General features: G+C 45.8%; 1 protein-coding gene across 2 annotated transcripts in view; it reads left to right on the forward strand.

The window, feature by feature from the left end:
* Window positions 1-1,863: 1,863 nt before the first annotated feature.
* The window catches only part of Pde6a (phosphodiesterase 6A), a 66,759-nt gene continuing 52,701 nt past the window's right edge, over window positions 1,864-15,921 (forward strand). The window contains exons 1-3 of one of the 2 annotated variants that reach the window (XM_021150535.1): window positions 1,864-2,626; window positions 12,710-12,862; window positions 14,193-14,282. In XM_021150535.1, coding sequence (XP_021006194.1) covers window positions 2,153-2,626; window positions 12,710-12,862; window positions 14,193-14,282 — 717 coding nt within the window. In that variant the 5' untranslated portion in view covers window positions 1,864-2,152. The remainder of the gene's footprint in view (window positions 2,627-12,709; window positions 12,863-14,192; window positions 14,283-15,921) is intronic. The other variant, XM_029471997.1, reaches the window with a different exon arrangement.

Below are 15,921 nucleotides of genomic sequence, written 5' to 3' on the forward strand. Positions count from 1 at the left end.
CGCTTCCTTGGGCTAAGATAACGAGGCGTGATAAGCAGTACTAAAACTTTCCAGTCTGCAGACTGTGCAGAACTGGGTAAGAGTGTTTGAACAAAGTGTTCCAGTGAGATATGGCAGCTGGTTGGGAGAAGGTCAGATTGTCATATGGACTGTCAAAGTAAGGGGCATCCTTTTCTTTTCCCCTTTAAAAACAATAGGTGAATATTTCTGACTTGCTCATGCCATTACTGAAAAGCTGAAGAGCAACAATAATGATTGACCTACCCCCACACATGATGATACGGATGAAAACCACAAACATGCTGAGCTGAGCTGAGCTTTGTGAATCTCACCTGTGCAGAAGTCGCAATGTTTATCATTGGGTGGAGAGGGGCACCTTTGTACATGGTACTAAATGAGCGCAATACCCCCGAGAGTTTATTACACTCTACAACGACGAAGGAAGTAATCCACTTTATAATGAAGTCCCTTTACAAAGTTCAAGGGCCAGCAACTGTTTATAATCATGCATTCCACAGTGTCTATAGGCACAGAATAGGGCTGTCATGGAAGCCAAAATAAGGTTTGGACAGAGAAGATGTGCTCTTTCCTACTGCTTTTTGTGTAGGAGAGGCACACTGACGAGAATGCTGGTGTTTCTAGAGTCTCTGAAGTTGCTAGCCTACGGATAGTGGTGTGCATTTCTGATTAACAACCCAAGAAAGCACAAGGGTAGAGTCAGAAAAGGCACATTAAAGCACCAGGAGAAAGAGCAAGTTGAAAGGAAATAGACTTTTAAAGGTGAGCCTCTCTGGAAAGGGCCACAACTACACTGTTAAGTGGAGGTTACCCCTGAGCAATAGGACTACATGTGGTTTTAATTGTTCTTTTCCATTATTTTTTACAGAGCATGTATTAAATTTTTGTAATAAAAGAGTAACTATGGAAGGTGTGTTGGTTTTTATAAGGGCCATTAAAATACTAAAATTCAAACATCGTTAAAATCCAAGCCCAAGAAGAACTTAGACTATGATATATACCTGTGTACAGTGATCCAGGCAGCCTGACAACAACCATGGCCCACAGTTGAGAGGCTTAGGGAGAGAAGTGATGCGTGTGGGGTGGTTAACTTTCATTGTCAAATCAACACAACCTAGAACCACCTGGGAACATTGTCTCGGTGAGGGATCGTCTCTCTACACTGGATTGACAATACGGGCATGTCTTTTGGGAGTGTTGAATGGTGTAGAAGACATCACACTTAGGGCAATACTATTCCCTAAGCAGGGGTTCTGAACTGTAGAAGGAAGGATAGATAATCAAGTCCAAGGGCAATCAAGCAAGTGATAATGATTGCATGCATTCATATTCTCTCTCTCTCTCTCTCTCTCTCTCTCTCTCTCTCTCTCTCTCTCTCTCTCTCTCTCTCTCCTCTTGATTGTGGATGTAATGGGACCAGCAGTCTCAAGTTCATGCTGCCAGGCCACTCCCACCCCTACCCCCCCACCCCCCACAAAGGATGGGCTGTAACCTGAAACTGAACATAAACATACCCCCCCCCGTTCTCCCCTAAGTTGCTCTTTGTCAGGCTATTTTATCACAGCCAAAGGCTGGAAGGTTCCAGTGGCAGGGATGGGGATGAGGGGCGCTCGCAGGTGGCTGTGTCCAAACTCTAGTCCTTCCCGAATGGAGGACTGTAGTTAGACTTGTTAGCTCTTCTTATTGTCCAAGAAGTCGGAACAAACCTAAACAGCCATTGTCAGGAACTGATGTCATGGGTTCAAAGAAAGCCAGCGAGGGCAGAGAGGATACATTTACAGGAAACTGTTAGGCTGCTTCCTAACCCATGCAGTGCACGAGTGAAGTTCAGTATGGATGTCTCCTCTTGGCCCTTATCAGACCAGGGTGAAAAGGAGCCACACCCATTCTCTCTTCCAGGCCCCAGCAGTATCTGGAACACGCTGATCCTCATGATCTTCTCAAGATGTATTAATAACTTAATCCCTTGGCTGGCCCCTTGCTCTTGTGTGGCCTTCTCCCTGTGATTTGCAGACAAGACCCAGAGAACCTCAGATTGAGGTGGGGCCTATTGAACTCAATTTGCTTGGAAACTGCCCAGGAAAGGCTGAGAGCCTGAACCTCTCCTTGGGAGCAGCTAAAGGGAGTCTTCACCATGGGTGAGGTGACAGCAGAGGAGGTAGAAAAGTTCCTGGATTCAAATATTGGCTTTGCCAAACAATACTATAACTTTCACTACCGGGGGAAGGTCATCTCAGACCTCCTCGGGGCCAAGGAGGCAGCCGTGGACTTCAGCAACTACCACGATGTGAACAGCGTAGAGGAGAGTGAGATCATCTTTGACCTCCTGCGGGACGTTCAGGAGAACTTACAGGCTGAGAAATGCACATTCAATGTCATGAAGAAGCTCTGCTTCCTCCTGCGGGCCGACCGCATGAGCCTGTTCATGTACAGGACCCGCAACGGCATCGCCGAGCTGGCCACTAGGCTCTTCAATGTCCACAAGGATGCCGTCCTAGAGGACTGCTTGGTGATGCCCGACTCCGAGATTGTCTTCCCTCTGGACATGGGTGTCGTGGGCCACGTCGCACACTCCAAAAAGATTGCCAATGTCCCCAACACAGAAGAGGTACGCTTTCCCCATAAGATGGATGTACGAATGCACTGTTCTCTGGGGTTCTGGAGTCCAAGCTGGCTGGGCTGTTGCTGGCCACCAAACCTGGGCTAGTCATAGCGCGATACCACTCTCTATTTATAAAAAATACTTAGAACATTTTATTTAGAAAAAAAAAAGACTCAAAACTAGCAGGAATTTAAAATACTACAAAGAATTGTGTATCTTTTATTCATATTCACCAATTATTGATATTATGCCATATCTGCTTCTCTCTCTATTTCCATGGTCTGCTAGAAGGACGTTGCAGGCATGCCCTGAGCATACAGCCTTTGGTCAGTATTTCTAGAGCAGGACATTTCTTCCACAACCACAGTACAATGGTTGAATGTGGGGAGCATAACAGTCGCACAGTACCATCATCTACCTGTGTATATCCAGTGTTTTCCAGGTGTCTCAAGTACACTAATGTAGCCCTGTCTCTTTAGTCCACTCCTGTCTGAGACTGTTTTCTGGAAAGCTGGTGTATTTGAAGAAATATTTTATGCCAAATTGGACAAACTCACAAATATTTTACAGAAATGCCTTTCTATTTTGGCTTATTGAACCCCCACCATCACCACCATATATTTATTGGAGTGTTTTTAGATAAAGTTTACTATACTCTAGGTGAGGAGAAAGAGAGGGAAGGAGGGAAGGAGGGAGGGAGGGAGGGAAGGAGGGAAGGAGGGAAGGAGGGAAGGGGAGAAAGACTCATTTGGCATCCCAGGCTGGTCTAGAAGTCACTGTGTAGCCCAGGCTGGCCTCAGACTCTTGGCAATCCTCTTCTCTCAGCTACCCAAGTGCCAGGATTATTGGCATGAGCCACCACGCCTGGTTGTCTGATAGGCCTTCATAATTAGATTGAGTTTCACGTTCTTCCAGAAGTATCACAAAGGTAGCGTTATTTTTCGTCATGTTTTCTAACTGGAAACAGAGATGATTGTCCCATTGCTGAAAATGTTAACGTTGATCACCTGATCTTTCTCCTAAAAACCCAGAAGTTTAGAGGGTCACTGAGAGATGAGCTACAGAGTCAAGTCCCCAAGCCAGCCTGGGCTACAGATTCAAATCACAGGCCAGCCTGGGCTACAGAGAGCCTCCACATCAAAAATCCAACCCAAACCAAACCAACCAAATCCTGCAGCTCCTGGGATTTTACTGGAAACTCTGACAAAGATCCCTTTGATCCATGTGCCTGCTGGATATCATTATATTATCATTGGAGGCTGCAAAGCAGTCCCACTTGATCTCCCTGGTCCATGCCAACCCCACGTGCCTTCAGATCTCAGTTCAACAGTCTCTTCCTTGGGAACACCCTCTGTCAGAGTTGTCCCCTTCCTGAAGTCACCAATCAAGGTTCTGGCACAGGGAACCATATTGACTCAATATTTATCCTAGGATCCCACACAATGTCAGGCACAGAGCTAGTGGTCAATAAACACAGCCTAAAGCCTAGGAACTTTGCAGTGATTTTCCCTTCATTACACAGCAAGTTAATCCCCAAACTCTAGGGTCACACAGGCCTCATTTACTAGTTACACCAGTCATACTAAGGAATCATGTTTAACCATTTCCGAGGTCCAGCTCCTGGATATTTTGTGTCCCTTTTGTTTGTTTGTTTGTTTGTTTTGTTTGATTGGTTGTTTTGAGACAGGGCCTTGGTTGGCCTAGAACTTGCATTGTAGACCAGACTGGCTTTGAAGTCATGGAGATTCTCTGGCCTCCATGGGCCACATGCCTGGCCTCCTGCACATTTTGTGACTTTGTCTTTATCTTACTCCTGTATTTATTTCAGACCAATAGTCTTAAGGTTGAAAAGGGAAGAGGAGGGGCTGGGAAGACAGTGAGGTGCTTGCTGGGCTAGCATGAGAAGCCAAGTTCAATCCCTAGAACCTACACTTAAAAAAATTTTAAAAACCAATCATGGTGGCATGTATCTGTAATCCCAGAGCTGGGGAGGTAAAGACAGGCAGATGACCCACTAGCCTAGCTAAGTCAAGGAATTTTAGGCTAGTGTACTTTAACATGCATGCGCATGCACGAGAACACACACAAACACACACACACACACACACACACACACACACACACACACACTCCAGAGGGGAGAAAAGAGGTAACGTCAAAATCCATTTTTTCCAACCTTACTCCAAAGGTCTTAATAAGGGGCTTGCACCAAAATCAGTAAGCATTAAGTCCAAGTTAACACACGAATTCAAGGGGGACATCAAACAGTGATCACCTGGTCTTTCTCCTAAATATCCAGCTGCCTAGAGGACCACTGAGCATACTAAGTCAGCATGAGCTACAAGGTCAAGCCTCAGGCCAGCCTAGGCTACCAAGAAACTAGCTCTCTGGAAAACACCAACACCAGGCAGAGTGCATGAGGATAATCGCTTCCTGTGTGCCCACTTGTTTGTCTCCTTTTCCCTTGTCTTTGGTACACTCTACCTTCGCAGATTCTTGTGTAGTATCTCACTATCTCAGGCCTACAGATGACATATGGAAACTCTAGCTCATGGTCACACGGGTGTAAAGCAGAGATGGAATTTAAACTCAGGGACACTGACCTTGAGCCCAGGCTCGAACCCTCTGATAACCCCATACCTCCTCCTTAGGTGTAAAATGAGGTCAGGAGATGGAGGGTTACTTAAGATAGTTTATTTCTAATCATATTTCAGGAGTTATGACCTTATGTCTTGAGGTCAGAGCTGGGTGTGGCTCTTGTTAGAACATAGCCTAGGCAAATCATTTAGCCTAATTGGGCTCCCCTCTTATTATATAAAACATTGACAGTACTATGGTTTTGCCTCCTACATGCTGGGATTTCAGGTGGGCTGCTATACCTACCCATCTTTTACATGAGTCTGAGACTCTGAATTCTGGATCCAGCTTGTACAACAAGTGCTTTATCCATTAAGCTATTTCCTTAGCCTCCTGACACAAAGCCTACATGGGCAGTTCCTGTCCCTTATTACAATCCCATTGCTGTCAGTAAGGACTTATTCTAAATGACAGAGCCACACCACATCTGTGTGGACTATGGGGAAAAAAAAAAAATCTAACCTTTCCTTCTGGAGTTTTCCTTTTAGATTCCTTTAGTCTCTGGAAGCGCTAAGCCCTTCATAGGCCTTGGCGTTGTGGACTTGAGGATTTGAGAAGGTCTGATTCCAGAAGATTCAGGCCTACCAGCGTGATGAGCCTCTGTGCTGATCTGTTATTTTCTGTTCAGCTCTCAAAGTTCATCCTTGCAGCCACACCCAGGCTTTCCCAGAAGTCTTTAAGTCTGGGGCAGTGTCCCTGGGTGTGAGTGACTCAGACCTGCACACAAGTTCAGCCAAGACCAGGAAGTCCCGAGTGCTTAGCATTTGCATGTTGCTTGCTGCTCTCATACACGGGAAATCTCCCTCTCTTCTAGGCTCTGGGATGGACGTGGTCTTTCTAAAGAAGCCGAGTAACTAGTGGAGAGGGAGAAGATGGTGTGGACTGGGGTCTGAGTTGTCTCTGAATATCTTTAAAGTTATATTTTGAGCCTTCACTGCCCTAGAGAGTCTGGGGGTGGTTACAGTTGCTTCATTGTGAAGCTGCAAACTTGTTTTCCAGGGGCTCTCCTGCGTGCTCGCATCCCATGGCAAATCTTTGCTCATTCTTGTGCTTGTTATGAAAGATGAGGTCAGCATTGACAGGTAAAATGGAAGGTGATCATCTAAGCTTGGATTTTAATAAACAAAGGGGAATGCTTTAGTAAAAGTATATCCCATGAAATACTTAAGATATGCTTATGATTAAAAATAATTATCATCTACTTGAAATTCAGATTTAACCTGGCAGCCTGTTTCTGTTGTTGTATTAATCCATTGTGGTCTGATAGGATACCAAGAGCTATTTTCAATTTTCTTGTATCTGTTGAGACTTGCCTTGTGTCCTGGTATGTGACTGATCAATTTTGGAGAGATTTCCATGAAGTGCAGAGAAAACGTGTATTCTTTTGTGTTTGGGTGAAATAATCTGTAAGTATCTGTTAAGTCCATTTGATTTATTAAATCAGTTAGCTCCAATGTTCCTGTTTGTTGGAATGAGTGAGGTATTGAAGTCTCCTACTCCAAGAGGTGTCTGTCCTCAGCTCGCCTCTTTACTGTTTGTCCCTGACATCTCATCCAGTACCTGGGGTAGAGTAGGGTACTTACTCAATGCGTGAGTGAATAAGGGGCAGCCCCTCTTCAACACCAACCAATTCCATTCTGAAGACTTCAGGACAGAAAGGACTGTTAGAGCTGAGAGAACCATCACCTGCAGTCTCTCAGATCTAGTCTACCTCTGTTCTTTCCTTTCTGGAGACTCAGAAATGGCCACACTAGACAGGAGAGAAACCTTAAACCTAAACCATCACTCTGACTTCACCTCAGGGGAAACTGAGGTAGTGTACTACGTAACCACTGAAGCTAATCTCAGGCAAGCTTCTCAATCTCTGTTGCCCATCCTGATTCACACTGTGGTTTGAACTGGAGGTTCCCATTGAACATGATATCCCACCATGCCATGACACCCAGAGAGAGCAACCTCATGTGACCAGTTGTCTTCCTTCCTTTTCCTGTTGCTGTGATAAAACAGCCTGACAAAAGAAACTTAAAGGAGAAAGGGTTTGTGCTCTGTCTTAGTCAGGGTTCTCTAGAGTCACAGACTTATGGAATGTCTCTATTTATTAAGGGAAATTATTGGAATGACTTACAGTCTGCTGTTCGACTAACCCAACAATGGGCAGCTGTGAATGGGAAGTCGAAGAATCTAGTAGTTGCTCAGTCTCTCAAAGCTAGATGTTTCAACTGGTCTTCTGTATAACCTGGAATCTTGAGGAAGTAGGATACAACAGATGTGCTGGCAAGTAAGTGCAAGCAGGTGAAGAAGAAGAAAGCCTTCCTTCTTCCATTGTCCTTATGTAGACCTCCAGCAGAAGGTATGGCCCAGATTAAAGGTGTGTACCACCATGCCTGGACCTAAGCTGTCCTTTTCTTTGAACTTGCTCTATCCCAGGCTGGCCTTGAACTCAGAGATGTTTGCCTCTGTCTCCTTGGATTAAACATATGTACCACCTTGCCTAGACATAAGCTTTTCATGGATGCTATGTTTCAAGATCAGAATCAAAAGCCTGTGTCTTCCAGCCTCAAGATCTGAGTCACAGGTGTGCCTTCCATCTCTGGATTGGAGTTCATTCCAGATATAGTCAAGTTGACAACTGGAAATAGCCATCACATGCTCTCTTGCAGTTCAAGGGCACAGTCCATCATGGTGAAGTCAAGGGTACAGCCCACCATGGTGGGGAAAAAAATCAAGGCAGAAGGAGTTTGAGCACTGGTCACAACACATTCACAGTCATGAAGCAGAGAGTGATAAACGGATGCTTGCTGCTGAATGCTTTTTCTCTACTTACATAGTCCAGGATCCCAGCCAGGGAATAGTGCTGCCCACAGTGGACAGGTCTTCCTATCTTAGTTAGCAATAAAGGTAATTCCACACAGACTCTGACATATCCAGTGCCTAACACAGAGCCAAGGCTCAATAAATACAAATGAATGGATGGATGGATGGATGGATGGATGGATGGATGGATGAATGAATTAACCCATTAACCAGTGAATAAACCAACACCCAATGAACAGGTAAGCAGCTGCGCTACTTATAGGCAAGGGACTTGTCCACGATTGAGAAGGAGCAGCTATGTTTGGCAGATTTGATAATGTATGTAAGTCGTCTGGCTTTTAGCAGAGCACACCATTATTATTCAATACGTAATGGATTCTATTAACAGATCCTGCCATGGGTCCCACAGAATTTATCACTGTGAGTGTTTGAGAGGAGAAACTGGGGATAGGGAATGAGAAGCAGAGTTTAAATCTAGGCATGGTGATGTATACCTGAAATCCCAGCACTCAGGAGGCTAAGACAGGAAGATGGTGAGTCTGAGGCCACACTAGGGTTATAAGCCAGCTGTAGACACATAGAAGCTCTCCTGCACAATGAATGAATGAATGAAAGAATACTGAGGCTCGCCACTCCAACTCTGTGCCCTCCATTCTTCCCCTCCCTCTCAATGCCTCAGGTACACAGATCTTTTCTTTGAGTCCCCTGTCTTAGTTAGGGTTTCATTGTTGTGAAGAGACACCATGACCACTGGCAACTCTTATAAAGGAAAACATTTCATTGAGGCTGCCTTGCAGTTCAGAGGTTGAGTCCATTTTCATCATGGTGGGAAACATAGTGGCATGCAGGCAGACATGGTGCTGGAGGAGGAGCTGAGAGTTCTATATCTGGATCCACAGGCAGCAGAGAGTGAGACACAACTCCTCCAACAAGGCCACACTTCCTAATGGTGCTACTCCCTATGGGCCTATGGGAGCCATTTTTATTCAAACTGCCATATCTTCCAAGCCCATCCCTACCTTCCGGACTTTGTAGTTATGCCCCTCCTTAGAATGAATGCTCACACCCCTGCTCCTCTGCCTTGGGCCCCCAGCTCAGTGCTACCTTTCAGAGAAGCCTTCCTGATTCCCATTCAAACCTGAACAGCTTCAATCTACCACCCGCCCATCACTATTAAGGTATTCCTGGATCCTTCAGAGCAGATGCTATCAGGCTGCAGGGTAAATGCTGAACTCTACTCTTATTTTTTAAAAAGAGGTATTCATTTTATGTATATGAGTACACTGTCACTGTTTTCAGATGCACCAGCAGAGGGCATCAGATCCCATTACAGATGGTTGTGACCCACCGCGTGGTTGCTGGAAATTGAACTCAGGCCCTCTAGAAGAGCAGCCAGTGCTCTTAACTGCTGAGCCATCTTTCCAGGCCCCTCTTTTCTTTTTTCTTTTCATGTCTCCTCTATTTAACTATGTTTTACCAGAATAAAAGTCTCCCGTTCTCTACTGGGGCCCCAGGGTTCAGAGCAGTGCGTCACTCAGAAAGTATTCTGTCAGTCCTGAGTGAATGAAGGATTCAGGACCTTCCTTAACCAAGTAAGTCTCTTATGCCTGGCTTTTAAAATCACTGGTTTGGGAATGAGGACATGGCTCAGTAGGTAAGAGAACTTGCTTTACCACCATGAAGACTCGCGTTCAAATCCCCAGCACTTATACACACACAAAATGTCAGATATTTGTGTCTACAACCTCAGCACTGGGAGGACAGAGACAGACAGATTCCTAGCACTCAGTGGCCACCCAACCTAGCTAAATTGATCAGCTTGGTGTTCAATAGGAAACTCTGTCTCAAGGGAATGAGACAGATGCTGTCCTTTACCTCCAGCTCAATTCCATGCGCGTGCATGTGTGTGTGCGCACACACACACACACACACATGAGCAGGGTAGTTTGGGGTATTTACTATGGGATGAATACAGGGTTGGCAATGCTTATGTAGACTCCAGTCATTTGGGAGACGGAGTGTCCATGAAGAGTTCCTTGGTTGGGCACTCTCAGTGTGTGTGATGGTAATCTACGTGACAGGATCTAGACTCACCTCACAGACCTCTGCGCTTGTCGGTGAGGGAGTATTTCAGTCAGATTAATGGAGGTGGCAAGACACACCCTAAATGTGAGCAGCATCATTTCCATGGGCTGACGTTCCAGACAGTCTACCAAGGAGAAAGCAAACAGAGTATAGCCATTTTCTCCTCTCTGCTTGCTGCAATGTGGTCCGCTGCCCCTTGCTCCTGTCAAAACACCTTCCTGGAAATGGCAGACTGTGTCCCTTCAAACTGGGAGCCAAAATAAGCCCTTTCTCCCTGAAGTTGCATTTGTCAGGTATTTGAGCACAGCGATGAGAAACGTGACGAATACACCGGAAAAGAGGGTTCTGGCAGATTTAGAGACAGACATCTGCCTTAGAGCAAGTGCGGCCCAAATTCTGGCTTCCCTTGCTGGAGGTGAATATTGCAAAGCTGAACTGAGATGAATCTGAGCTTGCCCAACCCTGGACACAGGCCCTCATCTGGGTCTTCTGAGAGTGACACAGAAAACCATCCATGGCTGCTGCTGCCTTCTAGCCTTTTCTAACCCCCAACTGATAATTCAAGTGGAGCATGACTGGTTTATCTTAATCCCTTTACCCTTCACTGGGCCGAGTCAACTTCCCTGACCTTATGCCATTGCCTATTTATTGAATCTCACTGTCTTTGGGAAGAAATCCCAACATCCAGAGCACCGCACCAGGAAAGTGAGCTACAGGGAAAATGATGCCACCTTAGTTGTAGAAAAGTTCTAGCATTGGCTGTGTAGATGAATCGTTCTTCTCAGAACAGTGCACACTGTATTTGGGCTGGCTCAGGTCCCATGAGGCATGGCAGTCAGGAAATGTATCCATGGTACTGGAGACAGAAAGGTGGGTTCTTTTGACGATAGACAATCCAGCCTGTGTCTCCTCTCCCTGACCACATAGACTGTACCAAAGCCTCTAACGATCCCTCCGGGTGCCTTTGGGTTTAGGAGTCAGGATGTGTGGATCTCTGTGTGCTACATTTTTTCAGCTAAGCTTTTATGGCCTGTATTACTTTAGTGCTATTGTGACCAAATATGCGACAGAGACAAGAGAAGAGGTCATTGGCATGACTTGGTGGCTACTTGAGTTTGACCCCAGAACCCATGTGAAAGTGGAACGAAAGAAACTGCTCCACAGAGTTATCCTGTGATTGCCACATGAGCCCTGGCACACGTCCCTCACCACAAACACCATGCCTCTCCCTTAACGATAATACATAATATTTTTAACTGAAGGAAAGAGAGATCGCTTTGGCTCATGGTTTGGGGCTGGTAGTCTGTTGTGGGGACATTGTGAAAGGACAGGGCAGTTCATAGGGCGGTTGTTGAGCAGAGAAAAAGAATGTCCCGGGTCAGCTTTCCCCACCCTGCTGCTTACTCTAGCTGGTCCAGCTCTACATTCAGGGCCGGTGTCCCCTCTTTGGCAATCCTCTCTGGGAAGTTACACACACACAGAGGTTTGCTTCACTGAGCTCCTAGGCATTTCTCAACCCAGTCAAGATGCCAATCAAACTTACTGTTGGTGATTCATCAGTGAAGACCTTGAATCTTAGCCACTTGGTATAGGCCTGATGTGTAGTGGAGTTTCATATGGATCTGGAGGATGGGAATGACCATTGAAATGACTGTGTAGATGGTAACCAGCTTGTTATAAAAAGTGAAAATAAGAGGCCCTCAGGTCTGAGGGTGTTCAGTGCCCCAGTGTAGGGGAATACCACAGCAGGAGGATGGGAGTGGGTGGGTGAGGGAACACCCTCATAGAGGCAGAGATGAGATACGAGGTTTCCAAAGGGGAGACCTGGAAAGGGGAAAGCATTCGGAATGTAAATAAAGAAAATATCAACAACAACAACAACAAAAAAGGTGAAAATATATGCTTGTGATTCCAGCACTTATGGGAGGCTGAGGCAGGAGGATTGAGATTGGCCTGCACTACGTAGTGAGATGGTGTCCAAATAGATACAAGAGGGTGGAGCTGAGAATAACAAAGCCTTTGTTCAATGAGGTGGACCCCAGTGTAGCTTCTCTGAGACGATGTGAGCCGAGCAGAGCTGAGGACAGGTTCTAAGCGCTCACAAGTCACAACGTGAACTCTGAGTTGCAGATCTCCTTTCTCTGAGATAGGCTATTGGTCCCTCTCTCGTAGGCTGTTGGGAGGTTGAAGATGAAGGGATGACGTAGAGTACCACATGCCATGCCCACTGGCAGTCACCATGGTAATGCCTCTAACTCCCTCACAGCTCCCACTGGGCTTCACTGCCCTGATGTGTTTGCCCTCCATGGCCCTTGATGGAGTGCCTGTCAAGCTGCCTCCTCCTCCTCCTCCCCCTTCTTCTTCTTCTTCTTCTTTCTCCTCCTCCCCCCCCCTCCTTTTTCTAATGGATGCTGGAGGTGTACGTGGTCACCTCAGGTCACCAGGAACTTGCTAAAAGGGAACAGATGATTCCATCATCCCCCTGTCAGCAGGGTCTCTGAGATGTTCCCTGTTCTTTGTATTCATCTGTCTCTCTGTCCTTGACTCTTTCAGGATGAGCATTTCTGTGACTTCGTGGACAATCTCACAGAATATCAGACCAAGAACATCCTGGCTTCCCCCATCATGAATGGGAAGGATGTGGTAGCCATAATCATGGCTGTGAATAAAATAGATGAACCCCACTTCACCAAGAGAGATGAAGAGGTAAGGCTGCCTGAGATACCTCTGAGGAGGCCATGCTGGCCTGTTCTTCCAGCTCACGGAATTCTCCAACCTTGCTATTTGGCTTGGTTTTAGTTTTTCCAAATATAAGGCTGGGGGACAGCCAAGCACAGTGGTCCATGCCTGTAATTTCAGTATTTGACAAGCTGTGCAGGAGTATTGTCATATGTTTGGTGCATACCCGTAATTATAACTATATAGCCTGGCCTGCATAATGAGCTTCAGCTCCAGGGCAACATATACTACAGATCAGACCCTGTCTCAGAACTAAAAGAGAGAGAAAGAGGGGTGTAGGGTTTACCTGCTAGTCTCTGAGAGAGGCAGGGGAAGATAACAGTGCAGACACTTAATTTGCGTGTTAGGAATGGAGAGGTGATTGGTCTGGGTCTCTTGAAATCTTGTTTTATTGGACAAATCACTTTATGTCTTAGTTAGGGTTCTATTGCTCTGAAGAGACACCACAATGACGACGACGATGATGGCAACTCTAATAAAAGAAAAAATTTAATTGGGACTGGCTTAGAGCTCAGAGGCTTAGTCCATTGTCATTATGGTGGGAAGCATGGCAGTATGCAGGCAGACATGGTGCTGGGGAGTTAGCAAGAAGAGAAAGAGAAAGTAAGAGAAAGAGCCTGGTTTGAGCTTCTGAAGTCTCAAAGCTCATCCCCAATGATGCACTTCCTCCAGCAAGGCCACACCTCATCATTTCAAATAATGCCACTCCCTATGAGCCCTTGGGGGCCATTTTCATTCAAACCACCACAGTTATCTTCCCTGAAAGTATTGTTTGTTTGTTTGTTTGTTTGTTTTTGTAAAGTGGGGTGATTTTATAGTATCTACCTCACATTGACTTATAATGACTGGGTACCTTATACCGGCAACTTATCACAGGAACATCAAGTTCAATATATACTAGCTATTTTTGTTTGTTTGTTTTGTTTTGTTTTTCGAGACAGGGTTTCTCTGTGTAGCCCTGGCTGTCCTGGAACTCACTCTGTAGACCAGGCTGGCCTTGAATTTAGAAATCTGCCTGCCTCTGCCTCCCGAGTGCTGGGATTAAAGGCGCGCGCCAACCACGCCCAGTTTTCACTAGCTATTTTTATTAATACATTCTCACTAACAAGTCAACATGCAGTGTGAGTTTCCATTCACAGCGCAACGAGTGAGGAGTCTGCACTCCATGGCTCAGCTGTGCGAATTACTTCTACCCCAAAAGTTTTAACGGTGGTCAGCCTTCTGCTGGCTGCAGAAGTAGAGAGAAGAAGGATTCCTCCTTCTCATCTGCTTCCCCCTGTGCCGTTTGGATTTGTAGATTCTTCTCAAGTACCTCAACTTTGTGAACCTGATCATGAAGGTATTCCACCTGAGCTACCTGCACAACTGCGAGACTCGTCGCGGCCAGGTAAGTCGCGGCCTGGCTCCAGAACGGGAGTGGGGGTGGGGGTGGGGGTGGGGGTGGGGGGGTGATGAGCATGTCCTTCTACTGAAGCATTGACAGGGTCAGGGTGGCTGGTGTGAAGGTGCTGGGGACTACTGGGCTGTGTCTGGTGGGAGGCCCCAGTATTAGAAAGTGATGAATGCTCGTGTCTTAGTCAGGGTTTCTATTCCTGCACAAACATCATGACCAAGAAGCAAGTTGGGGAGGGAAGAGTTTATTCAGCTAACACTTCCATGTTGCTGTTCATCACCAAAGGAAGTCAGGACTGGAACTCAAGCAGGTCAGGAAGCAGGAGCCATGGAGGGATGTTTCTTACTGGCTTGCTTCCCCTGGCTTACTCAGCATGCTTTCTTATAGAACCCAAGACTACCAGTCCAGAGATGGTACCACCCACAAGGGGCCCTTCCCCTCTTGATCACTAATTGAGAAAATGCCTTACAGCTGGATCTCATGGAGGCATTTCCCCAGATGATAACTCCTGCCTGTGTCAAGTTAACACACAAACCCAGCCAGCACAGCTTGTGAGGTTGTATCCTAGAGCGGTTATGGCTGGACTTGAACACTTGTTCACTAAGGAGCTGTCAGACCCTCAGCAAGTTTCTTAGCCTCTCTAAGATGAAGATGGGCAGGGTGGTGCTTGCTTGTCTTCCCAGAACTCAGGAGGTGGAGGCAGCAGCATCAGAAGTTCAAGGTCAGCCTCAGCAATATAGCTAAGTTGAGGCCTGACTGTGCTACACAAGACCTTATACAAACAAAGAAACAAACAAAAACATGTGAATAATTGTATATCACTCTCAAAGATTGTTATCAAAATAAATAAATTAACATATGCCAGGTACTTATGCTCAACTGCTTATTATAATTTGATTTTATGTTTCTTGAGGTGGTGGGGATTGAACTCACAACCTGTACATATAAGGCAAGTACTCGGCTATGGAGCTGCTCTCCTAAACCCTGTGCTTACTTTAGTAACAACATACAAAACAAAATAAACGGAAAGAATTAGGCCCAATGTAAGCCAGCTGATCACTTCACCTCTCCAAGCCTCAGTTTTCCACCTATAAAATGGGGCTAATGACCCCATCTGTTTCTCTAGATCAGTGGTTCTCAACCTTCCTGATGCCACAACACTTTAATACAGGTCCTCAAACTGCAGTGACCGCCCCCCTCCAACCATACTATAAGTCTCATTGCTACTTCATAACTGTAATTTTGCTACTGTTATGAATCATAATGTAAATATCTGTATTTTCCTATGGTCTTAGGTGACCCCTGTAAAAGGGTCACTTGACCCCCACAGGGGTTGCAACCTACAGGCTGAGAACCACTGTTCTAGATTATTATGAGACTTAAGTAGATTAAGTAGAAAACTCTGCAGAATTGTTATTACTTTCTACCTAAGAAACTTCTAAGTTGTACTTCAAAAACTCGGATTGTGGGGGCAGGGATTTGTGAGGGCGGGACTGGGAGGAGAGGAGGGAAGGGGCTGTAATCGGGATGTAAAGTGAATACAAAAATAAATTATTGGAAAAATAACCCTCTGTCGTCGTCTTCTTCTTCTTCTTCTTCTTCTTCTTCTTCTTCTTCTTCTTCTTCTTCTTCT

This window comes from Mus caroli, chromosome 18 (genome assembly GCF_900094665.2).
Source record: "Mus caroli chromosome 18, CAROLI_EIJ_v1.1, whole genome shotgun sequence".
Classification (NCBI taxonomy): domain Eukaryota; kingdom Metazoa; phylum Chordata; class Mammalia; order Rodentia; family Muridae; genus Mus; species Mus caroli.